Source organism: Aricia agestis, chromosome 4 (genome assembly GCF_905147365.1).
Source record: "Aricia agestis chromosome 4, ilAriAges1.1, whole genome shotgun sequence".
NCBI lineage: Eukaryota > Metazoa > Arthropoda > Insecta > Lepidoptera > Lycaenidae > Aricia > Aricia agestis.
In genome coordinates this window covers 763,210-784,930 of record NC_056409.1, presented here as the reverse complement: position 1 = coordinate 784,930, position 21,721 = coordinate 763,210, and the positions used below count along the sequence as shown (strand labels likewise).

The window sequence follows — 21,721 nt, the reverse complement described above, 5'->3', positions numbered from 1 at the left end:
AATATACCATCGGAAGGATAGGCACAATAGACATAACTACCAGTAGTTCGACTGCAAAGAAGCGGACAGGTTTCAATATTTGTCAAATTCGTCGGGTTTCACTAGGATTATGAACGGAATGTGCCTCGCGCTGGCTGATATAATTTATTTTTAAATATTTAAAATTGGATTCTGTCAATTTTAATCGCATGTGCCAAAACACAAACAACAATACGACCAAAGAGGAACACGTCCATCGAATATGTCATAGTTTAAATTCGTAGGTAACAAGTTAACAACCCTAGCGACGATTTTCGTCATAGTACGTCAAATTAAAAAAATTCAACATCAGTTCTAAGTCGGCATATTCTATCATTCTGTCTACTCTGGGATAGGTATATTAACTTTATGCTTTAAACAGGGTTGGGGCCACATATTTGAAGTACTTTGATCTATCGTACCTCTGTTTCGTGGCCTCGGTGTGTATTATGATAGCTAGTTTAGAGACTACAAGGGCATAATATGGCCTAAATATGTACTGTCAACAAAAAATTGCCAAAATATGCACTATCGCCTAAATAGTGCCATTATATGCATTTGAATATGCAAATGCATATAATCCGATGTCTAGTCATCACCATGTTATTATAAAGATACATGTAAAACTAACACTTTACGTGAGATCGTCATGCGAGTGGCGCTTCTCGAAAAAGACTATGGTGGTTTCGTCGAATTTGGTCTCTATGCAGAAGGGCGTGGGCTCGTCCTTGACGTAGTCGACCTTGGAGGTGGGCTTGCGGTTGTCCTTGAAGAAGCTGGAGCGGGGCAGCGTGGTGGACATGGTGTTGTCCCTCGGCCTGGCGCGGAAGCCCGGCTGCCGGCTCGCGCAGAGCAGAGTATCGTGAAACGCCATTCTGTACCTGGGGGGAACGCAAGTCGGTATTGGTCAATGAGGGTATTTGAAATTCTAATTGCCCCCAGGTGCCGCTATGTAGCGTTAGGGTCTATCGTATCAAATAGGCGTATTATCGTGACACATGACAGCAGTTTGACACGATGGACCCTACAAAGGCTACATAGCGGCACCTAGTGGCAAATAGAATTTCAAACACCTCATTGGTAGATGCGGTCACCGCCATATTATTACTATCTGTCTGTCTGTCTGTCTGGCGCAACAGTTGCGGGTCAACTAGTAGTAATTATATTTAAATTATATAAATTAAAATGAAAGTATATAAGTAATAAATATAGCGAAAAAATAGCTCACAACGCGTTGTGGTCACAGTGAAACAGCCACGACGCGAAATTCGTATATAAATTCGAATTGGGATCTTCTTTGTAGGTAACCGAAAAAAGCAACCTTTCTTTGGATGATGCTATTAAAACTTTTTTTATGTGGGACTGTGGGACCACTAAAACCACCTGCGGTTTGCCTGCAGCCGTATACGGAGGGATGTATACAGGACTCCCTCCACGACCGGATGATGATATTAAAACTTAACCCAAACTAACCGAGCCTAGGCCAGTGTAATTATACTCTCTTCGTCTCTCTATCTGAATCACACTTATTAACTTTGTAACTTGTAACTAAATAAATCATACAGTACCTACTACCTACGTACGTACCTATTAATTTACAAATAATAAACCCGAATAAGTTAGACAGTTCAATAAAGCTTTGTAGCTAACAAATGAGTATTGCACTGTCACTAACGAGTGTCGAACGCTATTAAATTCATTACTGCTAACGACATTGGCTAGTATTATGTATATATATATATTGCTGAAATACATTGGCTAGTTTTTTCTCAATAAATTTTTAAAGTTTCGCTCTGACGTCATCATCGGCTGCCAATTGACCTGTGCATATGTTTTAAATTTCCTTTCAATCTTATTTATAATGGCTGGTTCGTCAAATGCAAGTTGTCATTATGTGAAAGCTAATACGAGAAGCTTACCAAAAGTTCGAAACGTAATGTTGGTCGAATTTAATGCCATTGAAGGTCAAACAAAGGTTAAACGTATTTGTTCAAAAATATAAGTAACTAATGGGTATTTTTTTCGTTTATATACAGAAAAACGATCACTGACCTTATTCCTCGAAATATTTTTGTAATGAGCAAAATTAAAAAAAAATGGACAATCCGCATTGTTACATTCCCCTTTTCTAGTATTTGTGGAAGAGATGGGAAACGCAAAGTGTTTAAATATATCTTGATTAATACTGAATACACCATTGACAATCCATTAGTTGCGCGTGTGTTGAACAGCAGCCGTAAGTAAATAAAGATCGGTTACCGATCTTGGAGCTTTTCTTCACTTAGATTTATTATTACTATTTGTTTTTTTACAATCACATAAATATTAAGGATTACGATTTACGATTTATCTATTACGATTATGACAAGAACTGATGGTCCTCTGGGAGCGAGCACTCGCGTATGCTCCTTATCGCGAAAAAGACAACAAAAATATTTTTGAACAGCTGTTTTATCTCGCCACCCAGGAGGGTTTCCAATGAGTTCATTACATATTAATTATTATGTCAGTACTGAATGGACATTCTGAAAACATTTATTTTAAATTTATTCAGAAATAAAACAATTTTGATTTGATTTGAATTTTAGGACTCATGAAAATTCTGTACTAGCTATTTCGCTAGCTAATTCGCTTTAGCGTACTATAATTTTCACAGCTTTCTATATATTGCTGCTACCTTCTACTAGTACTAAAATATGTATTATTGTACAGATAAGGACGAATAAACATTAACGACAAGAATTCAGACAAGAGAGGGAGGGAGACGCAGGACTGATTTTTACACGCACAACGACGGGAAACTTTCGTAAGTTTAGTATTCTGCAAACATCCCCAGATTAGTAATTATTTTACCTTATCGTGACTTTCTTGTGGTGAATCCACCCCAAAAAAGTTTACAGAACTTGATATAAATCATAATATAAAACAGTAACGAAATTATAGATGTTGAGATGTTGTTAGGCGCTAACGATGTTCATCCGCCGAGCTGCTGTGTAGTCAATATTGACACTTTCCAATATCGCATTTTCCGTTGATATCGTAAAATCTCAAATAAACTTGCTCTTTTAGGTTCTTTTCCATTTTTTCTCTAGTCTCTAGTTTAAATATGTTTTATTACGCAATAAATTTGTTCTAAATGCTAACAAACAACTTATTTTTAATTATTTAATACGTGACGTTTTTATTTCATTAAATTTTGCGAACAAAACAATATATATTTTATTTACGGTTCGGTTGACTATAATATCTCAATCAAGACTCCAAAGCCGGGGAGTGTTTTTATTAAAATAATCATAAGCTACTTTTTTTGCAAAATATACAGATTTTGCTAACTGCCGAATGTGGCATAGTAATCTATAATATAAAAATGAGTCGCTGAATGTGTTGCTAATAATGATATGTCATTCGTTCAGTTGAACTCACTCTGTGTTTTGATTGGATCGCACAATTTAGTCTGATAAAAGTAAATTGAATTAAAGTGATAAATCGGCCGTTACATCTTTTAACGCACCATTTATTGGATAAAGGGTGCGAAAATTTGGATAAATTGAGTTTATCCAAATTTTCGCCGATAACGATATGTAGAGAAGTTCATTCCTTTATTGTGATTAATGGCTATATTGATATCACGCTTATATCACGTATCCATAGAAATGATAGTGATATATTATGTTTGTGTAGGACACTGGACAAGAAGAGTTTCGAATTTCTAAAGTGACTTTAGTCAGGCGCCCAATTATTATGATGTCTCGGATGTCGACAGCATATTGTATACATGCGAGTAAGGGTCAATCCAGACCGCAGCGCGACGCGTAGATGCATTTCTGTATTTGTATTGAATTGACAGACTTGCATGACGTCTCACGCAATTGAAGTCTGTTTCATCCATAAAGTTAATATACCTACCTAGCGGAATAGAGCAACAATCTCGAGCTGTCAAACGTAACCGAAATTGGGTTTCCTCTGTGGGAAAAATATGTGTACGTATACACTTACACAAGCATGATTGAACATGAATTCTATGAGATTAAATAAAATTGTCAACGTGCGGCACGTGCCGACTGGACGTCAAAAAAAGAGTGCTGCTGTCATGTGCTGTGCTGATAGTGACATCTCTCTTGCTCAGGCCTTTGTTTCTCTATTCCGCTAGGTATATTATTAACTTTATGATTTCATCATTTAGAAATGCATCTACGCGTCGCTTTGCGGCCTGAATTGACCCGACAACCTTCTTTACGAAGCAGAAATAAAGTCGTTAAATTAACTGACTCTTGTACTGTAACGAGGCGATGCGATGCATTTTTAAATGAGCGAGTGAAATTGGAATAGGCGGCTAAACACTATCGGCTACCGGCGACGAATCTGAGGCCTTAGCCAAGATGAATTCTTGATCGCTTCGTTATAGAATCGTCAACCAAAAATGTATGGAAATGACATAAGCGTTCGTTATCATGAGTCTCTTGTCGTAATCGTGTACACCATTGGTAGCCAAATTACAAGTTGGACGAAAGCGATATCACTGTTCATCTTCTTTATTGCGATAAAGAAGTGCCCCTTAGCTTTTTGTATAGAAAGTCCTAGACAACACACACAAATGCCACTAATCGCTAGCGTTTTCGTATCTTTTCTTTTTCGTCACAAACGATTGTTAAAAAGGCGGTGTTATCGCGTTGAAGAACAAAATGGCGTGCATTCGACAGCTGTAAATTGTGTGTGGCTGCCGATCAATGGTTCTTACTTCTTGTTAAAAACATACTCAAGTACTAATTAATATGCATGCATTACGCTTGCTGTGGACCGCGCACCACCACACCATATCGGACAGGCGCAGGAGGAGGCTTTTGCTAAGACGGCAATTAGAAAGAATAGAAGACATGCCGGAACTTCTATTCACACAAAATTTCCGTCTTGACAAAGCCTCCTACACAAGTTTGTGTATGGATTTGCGCAGGGCAAATATTTTAAAGGGAACCAACGAAATACCTCTCCAAATTAAGGTAAGAAAAAGAAAATGTACTTAAGTAATTTTACTATAGGTATTGTAATTCAAATGTTGGTCTTGAGTTCTATATTCAAGTTCGGAGTTTCAGTTTTATGCAAGTTCCCAAGTGTCAAAATCCATTTAAACAGCTCTAAAACAGTTTCAGATTTTATCAAAATCGGTCTAGTAGTCAGTTTTGTGTATGGTCGGACTCCATTTATTTTATGATTTGTCCCACAACTTTTAAATCTGAGGCTAACTAAATGTGCAGTATTGTGAATTATAATAGTGAAATACAAACAAACTAGCTTTTCAAGACTTTTGATATTGATTTTTCTTTACAGTTACATGGATCTGATAAAATCTGTCATCCATGCTGGCAAAAAATTGACCGAGCTGCTACTTGTTCCACTGAAGTAAGACATCCCAACAATAACCAACCCAGTATAATCTTGCCAATGTACACTAGAGCTTCAGGTTCTCAACAGTTTTGTTTTTATCCTGATTGTCATTCAACCCAAAGACTGGCTGCTCCTAAGTGGCTGAGAATAAAATTATTCACTGATTATTTTTATGTACCACAAAACTGTAGGATTTGTTCCTTCCATTTATATAATGATAATTGGGAGGTACTTAGTAATATACAGCAACCGATTCATAGTTTTAATGCAGAACACATTCAGGACTTCGCTGCGCTCATATTATGACTATTTTATGGTCTTTAGGCTGGGCAAGGCATCAAGATCATATTGATCCCCCTGCCCAGTTTCTTGATCAAGTATTACTTACTTATGAAACAGAGTAATAAAATATTTATTAAAAATATGTTGTTTTATTTGATTATTTACCTTTTCCAATAACACATAGAAATCTAAATATAAAGTCTGATACAAAACTAGGTTTATATTCTGCTTTTTACAAAGACAAATGACGGGAAGTATATGTTATTTCCGCAGGTGCTGATGGTACTAATCTAGGACCGCCTACATCGGCGGGCCTCCCCGTGGATGTAGATGGTCTTGGATTAGTAGGCTCTATTATATTATATTGTATGTCTTCCGTCGACATCATCTGTGGTGATTGTGGTGATGGTGGTGGGAGTATTCTGCAAAAAAATAAACAGTGTATGAAAGTATTATAAAAGATAAATAGATTCATTGGGTTTAATTGTATTGATAAAATTAGTCAAAAACACATACCATTTACAAAAATTAAGTACTTTGTTTCTAAATTTGTTTTAAAATACCTACTTTGAAATAAAACCTTGCAAATTAACAATTGAATTACTTTCACTGTAGTGAAAAAAAGCAGCATGTATACTGCTTTGTAACTGATTTATTTGCAATGTAAAAAATACTAAGGATTCTAGTATTATGAAGGAATTTATACAAATTATTATTGGTTCATATTATCAAACATTTACCTACTTACAAATGATCAAATATATAAAATATATTTTACCAAATGAATACTTACATACCTTCTCATTGAAATAAAATACTTACTTAATCTTGCTTAAAATCTACTTATAACATTTTAAAAACCTATATTTAAAACTTACTTTTTTCCACTTTTTGGTTGTTTTTGTTGAGCCATTGCCTATGGCATTAAGGCTATGGGTCAGGGTGTCCCATAGCCTTTCAGATCGAAGGCGCCCTTGGGCACCACCAACGGGCCTGGATAAATCTCCATTACTGCAATACATTTAATAGAATAAAGGTTTTCAGTATTTAAGCAACAAATATTATGAACTACTAACTAGTATCATCTAATATGCATCACATTCCTACACATGATAATAATATTAAGTTCATGGTTTGCCCATTGCACAGGGATCATGCCTCAGGGTTAGTCTGAAGGAACTAGACTGAAATCACAAACCTTTTATTATCTCTTAATACCTCATGCCATTAGCTTGATCCTTTCGTAAGTGTACAATTGAATACCTATTGATACATAGTAAGTTTTATCACTACCACTAAACCATTTAAGCAAAATATTTAAGAAAATATAAGTTTTCAACATCATCGTAGGCATCAATGTAGTAACTACAACTGTGAAATTTACTTACGTCTCCATGTATTCTGTTAAATATATATACTGTTCGTTACTTGTTTTGCACGTTCATTTTAATTTCTATCGAAAATAAATTAACAAGAAGAAAAAACACGAAAAACTTCTCGTTCACATTGGAATAAATTCGCGGTCTGAGTTGGCGGCATAACAAACTCATTTCAAAGTTATTTTACCTCTGAGTTATGGCGAAAGTGATCCTAAAATCCTTGTCATAAAGTCTATAGCCGAGACCATAGTCGTGTTCGTTTCGTTTTTCAATGCACATTGCGCATGCGCAAAGTTAAAAATAAGTGTCAGTGTGTCATGTTTTAAAATACCATTCAATTTCTGTCAGATTTTAGAACATGACACTGACACTAACACTGACATTGACATTTAGAAAACGAAACGAACACGACTCATACTGACAGTTGACATTTGACAGTTGAAATTTATCAGTTGACATTTGACAGGACAACAAAACCAAAGACAATTTTGGGGCAAACGAAGGTAAAGAGAAAATCGTTATGGAATCACCGAAACGTAAGTTCGCCGGTTGTTGGCTAGGGCAAAATGTTCTGTATTGCATTGGCGTTAAAGAATCTACTAGTCTCTTCGTAATAAGGCGAAGTAAATTTGGCTAGGGCCTCTGAAGGCCTACTACGAAAATCGAACGAGAATGTCGCGTCCTGCTCTAACAACGTGTTAGAGCAGGACGCGGTTCTCGTTCGATTGTTTGAGTCTCAAAACGGTTTCGTAGTACGGCACCTGTACCGGCGACACATACACAGTACACAGTATACACCCTAAAGTAATATTATCACTTAGTGTTGTTACAGCCTGTATGGCTATACAGGCGTGACCTGCGGGGCTAAAATGGTCGCTTTGGAGAATCACATTAAGAATCATAATATGATTCATTTTTTAAAATCGCAAAATGCAAGCCTGTTTGCAATTCATGTCTACAACTCGACAAGTCTTTAAATGAACGTGTCAAAAAAACAAAAACGTCATATTGACAGTTCTCCTTTACGAGCAGCGCCACCGTCCACGTTCTGAATATTTAACCTTGTCGCACTGTAGTAATTCATACTAATTTGACATTTGTCAGTTTGACAGTTTTGATAATTCATTTGCTGAATTGATTGAGAGGAATTGCTAAATGTGCCCATTTTAGCCCTGCTGGCGCTCGTATGAATATTCCACTCACCTGGCGCTCATGACGTTGTACAATATGGGGTTGACGGTGGCCGACACGTAGTAGAGCGCGCCGGCCACGTTGAACAGGTACTCGTTGATGACGTGGAACTGGGGGTGCGAGCTGCCGTAGATGAAGAACAGCCGCTGGATGTGGAACGGCGTCCAGCACACGAAGAACGCGATCACCACCGCCGCTGAAATAGGAAGGACATTTAATTTACCCCTAAGGGTCAAATCAGACCGCAACGCGACGCGTAGATGCATTCTGTATTGAATCGACATACTTCAATTGCGTGAGACATCATGCAAGTCTGTCAATTCAATACAAATTCAGAAATGCATCTACGCGTCGCGCTGCGGTCTGAATTGACCCTAAGAGTTGATTCAGACCGCAGCGCGACGCGTAGATGCATTTCTAAATTTGTATGGATTTGACAGATTTCAGTTGCGTCAGACGTCTTGCGAATCTGTCAAATCCATACTAATTCAGAAATGCATCTACGCGTCGCGTTGCGGTCTGGATTGACCCTAAGGGTTGATTCAGACCGCAGCGCGACGCGTAGATGCATTTCTAAATTTGTATGGATTTGACAGATTTCAGTTGCGTCAGACGTCTTGCGAATCTGTCAAATCCATACTAATTCAGAAATGCATCTACGCGTCGCGTTGCGGTCTGGATTGACCCTAAGGGTTGATTCAGACCGCAGCGCGACGCGTAGATGCATTTCTAAATTTGTATGGATTTGACAGATTTCAGTTGCGTCAGACGTCTTGCGAATCTGTCAAATCCATACTAATTCAGAAATGCATCTACGCGTCGCGTTGCGGTCTGGATTGACCCTAAGGGTTGATTCAGACCGCAGCGCGACGCGTAGATGCATTTCTAAATTTGTATGGATTTGACAGATTTCAGTTGCGTCAGACGTCTTGCGAATCTGTCAAATCCATACTAATTCAGAAATGCATCTACGCGTCGCGTTGCGGTCTGGATTGACCCTAAGGGTTGATTCAGACCGCAGCGCGACGCGTAGATGCATTTCTAAATTTGTATGGATTTGACAGATTTCAGTTGCGTCAGACGTCTTGCGAATCTGTCAAATCCATACTAATTCAGAAATGCATCTACGCGTCGCGTTGCGGTCTGGATTGACCCAAAGGGTTGATTCAGACCGCAGCGCGACGCGTAGATGCATTTCTAAATTTGTATGGATTTGACAGATTTCAGTTGCGTCAGACGTCTTGCGAATCTGTCAAATCCATACTAATTTAGAAATGCATCTACGCGTCGCGTTGCGGTCTGAATTGACCCTGGGGGAGAAAGAGAAAATCAACGTTTAAATCTGGGAAGTCCTAATTAGCGTTTTATCACAACATGTACCGTCGAAGAAATTTATTCATAGGCAGTTTGAAGGCCTACGTCATTTGGTCGGGTTATGTAAATTTTATGTTCGATGTGACCTTTCGGCTGACATAATGCGACCAAATTACGCAGGTCTCCAATCTGGCTACGAATCAACTTCTTTGATAGTATAATGTTTAAAGTTTCTACAAGTAGATTTTCAATACAGGTGCCTTACTCCCGAAAATATCAACTTGATACGAGTCTGATATCGATTTCGTTTTTGATGTCATTGTAACGCGTAGGAATTCCGGAACAAAATCGTATCAAAATCGAGATGTCGACATGGCGTCTTGTCAACGTCGTAATGGCAACGTCCATATTGTTATTTAAAATTATTAGAAGGTTACGCAAAAAAATGAAATATTATGTAATGTCGGCTGTACACTCTCGCTGAGAGCTCTCGGGCGAGAGTCTCGTGCGAGAGCCCCGTGCCCTAGTGCGATCATGTACATTCTCGCTTAGTTCAATCGCAGTTATGAACTCAGAGAAGATGGACCATTATTTTTCTCCATGAGATGGACCAAAATACTTCTCTTGCAGCTGCCGTAGCTCTCTGTGCTATGAGCTATTATAAATAATTAGCGGCGCGACTAGTCGTGAAAAACGCGAGAGTGCTACTAGTCGCGCCGCTAGACAGTGCAGAACAGAAAAATAACAATAATAATCGTCATTATTAGTCATTATCTGTGAGAAATAAAATTAAATATTATTATAGATCTTTGGATTACAATGATATCTTTCGATGCATGGTGAATGGTGATCAATGATCATTGATCGTAGATACGTTTTCGCCATGCTTTTTATTTTTATTGTATAAATATTTGGTAAATACTAATTATTAATTATAATAGCTCATAGCACAGAGAGCTACGGCAGCTGCAAGAGAAGTGTTTTCGTCCATCTCATAAAGAAAAATAATGGTCCAGCTTCTCTGAGTTCATAACTGCGATTGAACTAAGCAAGAATGTACCATCGAGGAAGTTGATTCCTATACAATTGACAGACCAAGGTTATTTGGTCGAATATGTCAATTCAATGTTAATTGTGATCTGTCAGCTGGGTTTGACGTTTTTTTTTTTTTTTTAATGAAATAAGGGGGCAAACGAGCAAACGGGTCACCTGATGGAAAGCAACTTCCGTCGCCCATGGACACTCGCAGCATCAGAAGAGCTGCAAGTGCGTTGCCAGCCTTTTAAGAGGGAACAGGGTAATAGGGGAGGGTAAGGATGGGAAGGGAAGGGAAGGGAATAGGGGAGGGTAGGGAAGGGAATAGAGTAGGGGTTTGGGCCTCCGGTAAACTCACTCACTCGGCGAAACACAGCGCAAGCGCTGTTTCATGCCGGTTTTCTGTGAGAACGTGGTATTTCTCCGGTCGAGCCGGCCCATTCGTGCCGAAGCATGGCTCTCCCACGTATTACACTGACGTAACGCAACCAAACTACTTAGGTCCCCGATTTGCATAGGAATCAACTCCTCTGATAGTACATAATATTAAAAAAAAACGCAGAAGCCTGAAATAAATGATTTTATTTTATTTTATTTATTTTTATGATGCCTCTGTTGCTACCGTGAAATTTGACGTTTGTAAACGATCTGAAAGTCGATTCTCAGACAATTTTGTTTGTCGCGAGCACCTAAGATTTCGATTTGGCGAATGTTTCGATGCTGATTAGTTCCAAATTGAGCCACAGCCCGATCGTGCGCTAGCATAGCTGTCAGGAATAGCAGAATCCATTGAGGTTGAATTAGTTTCAAATCGATCCACAGCACGATCGTGCGCTATTTTGGATGTCTAAACCATGTCTGTGTCAAAAACCGTTGAAATCGTAAATCGAAATCGATATCAGTTTCGGGAGTAAGGCCCTAGTTCTTATACCAGTTATCGTAGTAATGACTCATCTTTGTCAAATTGAGTCAAATTGTATAATGTTAAGTTACAACATTGTAAACCTTATTTTAAAAGATTAATTTTTTCTCACTTTTTTTGGTAAAAAAGTGGGCCCCGTGCGAATTTCTTAAGCCGGTTCTTCTCGCCGGGCTAGTTTCCGAACCGGTGGTAGGCATCATGTAGACGTTCAGAGAACATTTGCAAAAATTTATTCTGAATAAAAAGGTTTGAGTTTGAGTTTGAAAGCGTTGGTGTACGGGCAGCGGTTCGCCAGGTAATTTCCCTTGGTAAGTAAATTTATAATATAGAAACAACACAGCAGAACTACAACATTCTCATCACAGCGGTAATTTCCTACTTGACAATCATTATGTAACTTTTTAACTCAAAATATTATCCTTAACAGATTTTGTCGATATATGGCACGTGTTTATGTTGTTGTTGTTTGTTTATTTTATTTGGTGTGATAAGAAGCTTAAGCCTGCATGAGTTGCTTTTGATCTCTAAATGAGAGTGTAGCCACAAAGACAATGATGTTTATAATGGAAAATGCGTGTCTCACCCAACATCCTAATAACAGCCTTTCTGGACTTGGTCTGCCGGGCCTCGCCGTGTATATTGCCGTTGAAGAACCCCCGCTTGGTCCGCTGGTCCACCCTCGTCGACCTGTAGTGAAAAGAACTGCTGGGAATATAGCTAGAGCTCCTTACATGTACACTTAAAATAAGAGTATGCGGTTAGTACCTCGCCTCGAACGCCTCCGTGGTCTAGTGGTTAAGAGCGTGGCTCTCGACTCGGAGGTCGTGGGTTCGATTCTTGCGTTGAAAACATGTTATTTTCAAGTTTGGATAGGACAATGCAGGCCGATCACCTGATTGTCTGACAAGTGAGATGATCCATGCGTCGGATGGGCATGTAAGAAGTTCCTGCGCCTGATCTCTCGCCAGTCGTGTCGGTCTTCCGTCCCACTGGGTTTATGAGAGTGAAGGAATAGAGAGTGCTCTTGTGTACTGCGTACTCACTTGAGCACTATAAAATTACTCTTGCGTACCTGGCCTGCTTTCAATGAAACTGGCTACCGTCACCGAAATCGGTGTGGGGAGTATTATTATATGCGGTTAGTAAGAACCTAAGTGATTGCCATTAAAATATACCTACTTCTAATGTTTTAAACGCAAGATTTTTACAAAAAAAGCCTATTCTGGAATGCAGCCGTTGTCAGAAAGTGGTAACCGCTTTTTCACTATGTACCGGGTTAAGTGCTAAACTACAGCTAGTAACAAGTGAATCTGCAAATTGTAATGAGTGTAATTTAAATTCCTGAGGCATTTATAGCTAAGGCATTTAAGGTGACGCCGCGTTAAAGTTAAAAAACCGTGTTGGATACATTTTAGTAAATAGAAAACAAGCAACAAAGTAAAAACAAAACTAAGCGACAAAATGGTTTTGTCGCGTAATTTAATAACCATAAATATATTTCATATAAGCTATGGGCAAATTAAAGCGTATGCTTGAACTAATCTATGTACAAATTTTGGAAGCTTGAATCACTCTCCTCTGTTGGCAAAATTAGAATCCCTTTTTTTACAGAGATGTTTTTGATTGATTATTCTGTGTGTGTGTATATATACAGACAAAGACATGATGAATACTGACAATGAACATTAATATCTTAGCTTTAGTCATTGCTGAGAAAAATCGATATCGCTACAGCCAAATAGGCTACTTGACCTATATTCAATTTCATTGAACAAATACATATTTCTAGTAGAACTTGGCCTAGAAAACCGTATTTCACCCTTATCATCAAATAAAAGCTTATGATTGATAAATAAAGTCGATTTAAAAATATAATTTTATGAAAATAGGATTTGTACTGACGAAAACGCTTTTGCGGTACTTCCGAATTGGATGTGACGTCATCCCATTCCTAATTTAATATCTTTTATTTATCGCGCTCGTTATATGTAAGTTTATTTGTACATTTAAATAATAAAAAAGGCCTAGAAAGATTTGTAAAATATATTTTCTTGAATAATTCAATTAAAACATCAGTTTTATAAATTATCTCCATTTATTGTAGACGGGAAATAAAATGGTCAAAACTTTTCTCCAAAAGTTTTCAACATTACAAATGATTTCTAATTTCTTATTTAATTCTTTTATAATTTTTGGGCACTTTTAAACGCGTACATTTAGCATATAAAAATGTTCAATAAAGAGAGCTTACAATACAAAACGTATGACGTCACACTATGGCGGACAGTGTTTTCGGCGCCATTTATAAGGCATATTTTTCAATTAACATTTTTATGGCTTTCTACTGTGTAAAATATTAAAATCTTAGTTTTTTTAAATAATTAATGATTATTAAGCGATTAGCATGAAGAAAAAATTTGGTCAAGTAGCCTATTATCAAAGCGTCGCCTTAATATACTTTTTTGTGTATAGTCGACAGGTTCACCGTATGAAAAAATTGGCAGTAGGTACGCCTTTAAAGTGTTATTTTTGCTTTTTGCGAAATAGGTACCAAGTTACTAAATGTTCGTATTTAATTGAATGTGTGAGATGTTATACTGTTGGTGAATCAAAATAAATAAATAAATAAATAGATTCAAACAGGATATTTTTATCTTGAATATGTGGTTATGATAGGTAAAAAGTAGATGGACGTAGGAGTGGGTACTTTCTTTCTTTATGAAAAAAAATTTAAAGAAAAAGGTCGTATTTAAATTCCAAAGCCGATCGCTTTTCCAGGAACCAGTGAGTCACGGGTATCATCATCACTATGATATATAATATGCTATTCCAGTGAGATTGCCATTCAGATGGAAGCGAGGCAAAATAACAATTTGAACGGCCCGAATCTGATATTGTTTTCAAGTCCAAGAATAACTATATCAACGTGTAAACAAATATTTATGTGACAAAAATAACTACGCAGAATATAAATCGATTTATTTTTAAACCTTGTAAGCAATGTTTAATATTACAAGTTACAAAATAATGAAGTAGTTTAATATTCTTAGAGTTGGGCTCAATTATTCGGTAATAATGTTCAGGAATGCCTTGAGCTGAACTCTGGAAAGTCTGGGCTCTAATCGTACAACAGCATACCACGATCGTGGGAATCGCAGACACAATAGATTTTTAATTGTTATGCGACAGCCGGGTGCCGCTTGGGGATTGATGGGTAAAACCTAAAATATGCTCAAATAGAAAATTATCTTTACTACTACAATAATAATTGAGGAGTTAAAACCTATCATGTATCATCGTGAGCCAACTAGATTTATTATAAGTATAGATCATTATAAAAACCGGCCAAGTGCGTGTCGGGCCACGCGCAAAATAAGGTTCCGTAGTACCGCTAGATTTTGATATAACGTCTTTTACACCTAAATCGGACAGACAGGCAGCCGGACAGACAGACAGACCGACAGACAGACGGACAGACGGACAGACAGACAGACGGACAGACTGACAGATGGACAGTCAGACAGACAGATGGACAGACGAACATACGGACAGACAGACCGATGGACATGCAGACAGACGAACAGACATACAGACAGATGGACAGACAGACAGACAGATGGACAGACAGACAGATGGACATACAGACAGACGAACAGACATACAGACAGACAGATAGATGGACAGACAGACAGAAATATGGACATACAGACAGACGAACAGACATACAGACAGACAGATGGACAGCCAGACAGACAGATGGACATACAGACAGACGAACAGACATACAGACATACATATGGACAGACAGACAGACATATGGACATACATACAGACGAACAGACATACAGACAGACAGATGGACAGACAGATAGACAGATGGACAGACAGACAGACAGATGGATAGACAGACAGACATACAGATGGACATACAGACAGACATATAGACAGATGGACAGACAGACAGACGGACGGACATACAGACATACATACAGACAGACAGACAGATGGACAGACAGACAGACGGACAGACAAACAGACGGACATACGGACAGACAGACAGACGGACAGACAGACAGACGGACAGACAGACAGACGGACAGACGGACAGATGGACATACGGACAGACAGACAGACAGACAGACAGATGGACAGACAGACAGACAAACAGACAGACAGATACACAGACGGACGGACGTACGGAGGGACCGAAACTATAAGGGTTCCTTGTTGACTACGGGACACCAAAAAATCACTAGGTTATGATGATTGATGGACAAATGTGAATCACACAGTCGACGTCGATCATGGTACTCGTAGTAACAGACGAGCGTCTCCATACGTTCGTATTATATTTAGCTCGTATTGGTATATCGTGGACCATCGAATGATGCGCATAAGACTTAATGCCCAATTGCACCAACGTCTGTAAGTGTCACCAGCTTATTAAATGTCATATTGTCTTCTCTTTCATTCATATGAAAAATGAAAGAGGAAACGTAATACTAATTCGAGCATTAACTTTAACAGTCGTTGATTTAATAATAATCTAAATCGATAAATAGACGATGGAGATTGACGTACACCTCGTAGAGCGCTACGCGGCCTCTACACATCGGCGCGCGGCGTAGAACCGGGAGACTGATGTAGCTGCACCTCGTAGAGCGCTACGCGGCCTCTACACATCGGCGCGCGGCGTAGAACCGGGAGACTGATGTAGCTGCACCTCGTAGAGCGCTACGCGGCCTCTACACATCGGCGCGCGGCGTATAACCGGGAGACTGATGTAGCTGCACCTCGTAGAGCGCTACGCGGCCTCTACACATCGGCGCGCGGCGTATAACCGGGAGACTGATGTAGCTGCACCTCGTAGAGCGCTACGCGGCCTCTACACATCGGCGCGCGGCGTAGAACCGGGAGACTGATGTAGCTGCACCTCGTAGAGCGCTACGCGGCCTCTACACATCGGCGCGCGGCGTAGAACCGGGAGACTGATGTAGCTGCACCTCGTAGAGCGCTACGCGGCCTCTACACATCGGCGCGCGGCGTAGAACCGGGAGACTGATGTAGCTGCACCTCGTAGAGCGCTACGCGGCCTCTACACATCGGCGCGCGGCGTAGAACCGCTACACACTTTATCTATAATATACTTATCGTAGCGATACAACTATACACATTTTGTGTAGCAGTACAGAATTTGTGTAATACATCTTTAAGCAGTTCCTTTGTGTCTAATATCCATGTTAATTGTATCATTATGTGTTTCATGTGTACAATAAGTGTTAAATAAAAAAATATCAACACGCGGATCATTATTGTTCGACGTAACGTTTGTTATTTGTACTACAATATAATAAATAAATATACAGTAGATCATCTTCATACTGGACTGCTCGAATCGGACGCACGTGCCATCGTGATTTTATTTATCTCAAAGAAGCAAAATACTTTATTATAACGCTCTACGTGCGTAAACTTGACTGGGAGTACAGTAGAACAACTGTAACATAACAGGTCAGTCCTGGAGTAAATTGTTACCTTATATGTAAACCCATGGCGACATACAAGCACAGTATCAGCACGGCCGGTATGAAGAAGTAGAATATGCTGCTGAGTTCCAGAAGAGGCGTCGTCACCGTCAGACTGCAGAAGGCCGAGTCCAGGGAGCGATTGCCTGTATCTGCAACAAAAAAAGTTTATCTAATCTAAAAAATAAATTCAGTACCCAAATTCTGTAACTACAACTTGAAATCTTAGCAAAGTGGTTCCAACGGAGTGGTATTAGAATAAAACGAGATATAAAATCAAATAAAATATTTTGATTAATTTTATAGTCCATTGAAATGTTACATGAGCTTTGCATTTTTGGGAGCAATTTTATTTTTAGGATATGTGTTTGTGGGGTCGCCACTCTTGTCCTTGTTGTATTGTTTCGATTTCTACAGATATTTTAAAAGTATTTCGTAAAAACAAAAAGCAAATGAGGTAAGTTATTTTAGCTTTTTAATCCCCGACGGAAATTGATATTATAAATTTGTCGGTGTGTCTGTTCCTGGCGTTGCGTCGAGGCGTCGTTTGGACTTTGGATGTTAAGTATCCATTTGGGTAGATCTATTTTGATGTAAGTTTTATCGTGTGGAAGTTGACATAAGCGAAAGTGTACTTAGCGATAGTTTATTATCATCAGTCCGCTCAATGCCCAAGCCGGCCCATTCGTGCCGAAGCATGGCTCTCCCACGTCAAAGGTTGTAGTAATAAAATTAAAATGAAACAAATGTTTAAGCGGGGCTCCCTATTAGAGGTTCGTATTTTTTTTAATTATTTGATTTGATAATACTTATTACTTATTTTGTAAAACAAAAAGCATACGATGTAACTTAGCTTTATAAGAAAATGTATTACATTGACTGTATAGCAACACCGGAATAATTTCATCTACTCATATGAGGTACACATTTAGCTGAAGTACTTGAAATAATCCTTGCACGTTTCTAAGAAGATGCTCGTGTACGCAGCAATGAGCATATTGAGTAATTATTGTTCCAATTAAAAGATCAGGCTTCTCAATTCGACCGTGTATATTATGTTTTTTATGTTTGTTCGCGGATAGCTTCGCCATTTGTGAACCGATCAGGATGATTCTTATTTGTCGGAAGAAGGATACTTCACAGGTGGTCCTAGGATAGAAAAATATTGTCTGAAGTCAGTTCTTTTTTAAATTTGTTAAATGTTTTCGTTCTCCCTGCATAATATAATTATACTATACATTCGACCTTGCACACTTAAGATACTATACAGATTTTATAGTTACACAATGTTTTCCCCATAACAAACGTCTTTTCACACAATAACAGTGTAGATGATTCATCAGTGTAGATCATTTTAATGGGATGAAGGGATCGTCTTGGATAAATACGTTTGTTTGATTTACACAATCTGTTTGTCTGTTAACATAGAAATGTAGACTGTAGCACTGGGAATGCCTGTATCACATAGAATACTATTTGAAAATTAAAGTACTCCTATACTTAACTAGAAAAAATAAATATTCGACCTAGGAAAAATTCGCAAAGAGCTGAAAATTCGCATTAGAGCTGGAAATTCGCAAAAATCTAAAAAATTTCATTTCATTCTCGAAAACGGTAAGTTTTCGAGAAAAACAAAGAAAACCTTAATTTCACCTTCGGATGGATGGAGCTGGATCGACGTGGATTTTTAGGTTTAGAACATAAAGTTAATATACCTAGCGGAATAGAGAAACAAAGGCAAGAGCAAGCGAGCTGTCACTATCAGTAACACTGCGTGGTAAAAAGAGACGTGTGATACATGACAGCAAAACTCTTTTTTTGACGTCCAGTCGGCACTTATCGGCACGTTGGCAATATAATCTCATAGAAAGATGCTTGTGTATATGACGTATACGTACACATATTTTTACACACAGATGTAAATGAATTTCGAATTTTGACAGCTCGAGATTGTTGCTCTATTCCGCTAGGTATACATATTAACCGGTACTAGGTATACATATATGCCCGCAACTCCGTTGTTTTTCGAATTCAAAATTCGTTTATCAGTAAACCGTTCATTTTTTCGTACCTATGTCCTTTCTCGGGACTCAAAGTACATCCAAACCAAATTTTAGCAAAATCGGGTTTCGTGGTGAAGAGGTAACAGACAGACAGATAGACACACTTTCGCATTTATAATAGTACATTAGTATGTGAAGTGTGATAATTATATCTTAGTATATTCTAATACTATGCTATTAGTATTGGTATAGCTTAATGTATGATATTAACTTTATGCTTATTTCCCAATGCGTCCAACGTTGTTCCGAATATTGTGGCGTAACTTCTTAATAATTATTGTACCACCCAAGTAGAATAAGCTAAGTAATAATTTTAAGTGAGATTAATTATTAATAAAGATGCATCGGAGGAGACAAGTCGTTTTTATTTAATAACTCTACAAGTCCAAACTCTTTGTAACTATAATGTTACTATATTATGTATAGTTTTAGTTATATACTATATTTACTATGTACTTACATATTAATAAATAGTGAATACTGTGAATTGTACCGGCGGGTGTAAGTTACACAGCAATCTGTTGCGGTCCGGCCGGGGTATGTTGGAGGTGCCGGGGGGTGCGGAACAAATGTTCCCGGTGTTGATCTGGGATTTGTGGGTAACGGGAATTTACATACATTTTGTGATTACTGGTTTTCGTCAACGTGCAATAATTGTATAATATCATGTATTAATAATGTAAATGGTCTAACGGAGAAAAAATAATTATTATATTTAACGATAACACAAATGATAACAATTTAAAAAAAAATTTTTAGGAAAGGACCGACATTTAAAAAGAGAATAACGTATAAATGTATAAATCATCCATAACGGATTACAAAGGCCTAGATTAAAATGTTTTATCTCGGGATCTTTTCCCGTCTCCCTTATCCTGGCGGATAAAAGTAAGAATAAAAATATATTGAGATACAAAAGTATAATTGTTCTTCTATATTTATGAGGTCCCGTCGGGTAGCTTATTCATCAAGTTTGTTACTTTATAACAATGACGACGAATGAGTTGTCTGAGAGTTTGAGCGATTGTAAGTCCTCGAGTTAAATATACATAACTTTTAGCAGCATAATACTGTAGAGTCATTAGGTTGAAATTCAAATAAAATTAAAAATGGCACAAGATTGTGAGTTATTTTAAGTTAAGCGTGTTTGTGAATTTTTTCAGGTAAGAAATTCTGAATGGAAATAGTTTATGCTGTGAATTAATTAGCTTCTATTTATGCTGACTTCATTATGCAATATCTCCATAGCCGCAGGGTTGCCTGGAAGAGATCGCTTAAAGCGATAAGGCTGCCCTTTATATTAAAATTTAACGAAAGTTTTCACGAGCTGTTATTTATTTGCACGCAAAACAAAATTAATGTATGTTATAAACCTCGTCATTTTAATATGTAGAAAATTTATATCTGTATATTAAAATGACGAGATTTATAACATAGGCATTTTATTACCTTTTTACTGGTACTCATTCACAAAGAGCTTACAATCCTGCTGATTATAATATAACTTTTTTTACTTTTAGAATGTTTCTTCTTCAGCTTATTTCTGGCTCATAAAGCTAGTAAACTATTTCTCGTTTAAACTTCGAACGAGGGCCTTGTAAGGGAGGCAATATCAATGCATGTAATCACATACTTCAGTGAAGGATGTAACAGGCAAAATCTAGTTCAAATGTCTTTGCATCTAGTCCAAAAACCAAAGACTACTTGTTCCTCAGAACTTTCGGGCAAAGAATACTTACGATGCAATTAAGAAATGCCAAAATATGTCAAAATATAATACGAGTTACCCATAAGGTTAATATACCTATCGGAATAGGTATATTAACTTTATTAGTACCAGACAGCCTTATCTAGATTTAAATAACCATGCCGTTGCTAGGGCCTATATATTATTACGTAAATATGTCCATTATACGTAGGCTGTTAGTCTGTATCAAATATCTAGATAGTGTAAGTAGAGGAGCGTCTCTTGGAGCCGCGTGTAAGCGGAGACCTCATAGGGGCTATTCGCCCAGTATTCAGAGAGTGGGTGGACCGAAAGAAAGGCGCCCTCTCGTTCCGCCTCACACAGGTGCTGACCGGGCATGGCTGCTTCGGTCGGTACCTGTGCGAGATCGTCGGAAGGGAGGAGACGACGCCGTGCCACCACTGTGACGACGAAAGGGACACGGCCGCGCACACCTTAACGGCTTGTCCCTCTTGGACACGACAACGTGCGGCATTAACGGCCGCCATCGGACCGGACTTATCACTGCCAGCGTTGGTAAGTGCCATGCTGAGCAGTGAGCAAAACTGGAGGGACGTGGAGAATTCGCCGAAGAGGTGATCTCCAACAAAGAAGAGGCAGAGCGCGATAGAGAAAGGCGGGCGCTGGACCCTCTTCGACGAAGACGACCAAGGCGACGTGTTATCCGGAATGATAACTTGCCGCCGTAAATGGGGAGCTCAGGGTGGCGGTATGGGGATGCCGTCACTCACTGCACCGAGTCCCCGAGAGGGTCGCGATGCGCAGTTGTACTCTTCGCGCATCGCGACGACAGAGAGAGTCGCCTATGCAAGCCCCGAAAGGGCCTCTGTTTGGTGACAGAAGCATAGCGAAAGTGCTTTAAA

At 38.6% G+C, this 21,721-nt stretch overlaps 1 protein-coding gene across 2 annotated transcripts in view; it reads right to left on the bottom strand.

Annotated features, from left to right (window-relative positions):
* Positions 1-563: 563 nt before the first annotated feature.
* LOC121726393 (neuropeptides capa receptor-like) overlaps positions 564-21,721 on the bottom strand; it is a 54,063-nt gene continuing 32,905 nt past the window's right edge. The window contains exons 4-7 of one of the 2 annotated variants that reach the window (XM_042113741.1): positions 17,059-17,200; positions 12,107-12,225; positions 8,265-8,448; positions 564-899 (exon numbers count right to left, since the gene is read on the bottom strand). In XM_042113741.1, coding sequence (XP_041969675.1) covers positions 653-899; positions 8,265-8,448; positions 12,107-12,225; positions 17,059-17,200 — 692 coding nt within the window. In that variant the 3' untranslated portion in view covers positions 564-652. The remainder of the gene's footprint in view (positions 900-8,264; positions 8,449-12,106; positions 12,226-17,058; positions 17,201-21,721) is intronic. The other variant, XM_042113742.1, reaches the window with a different exon arrangement.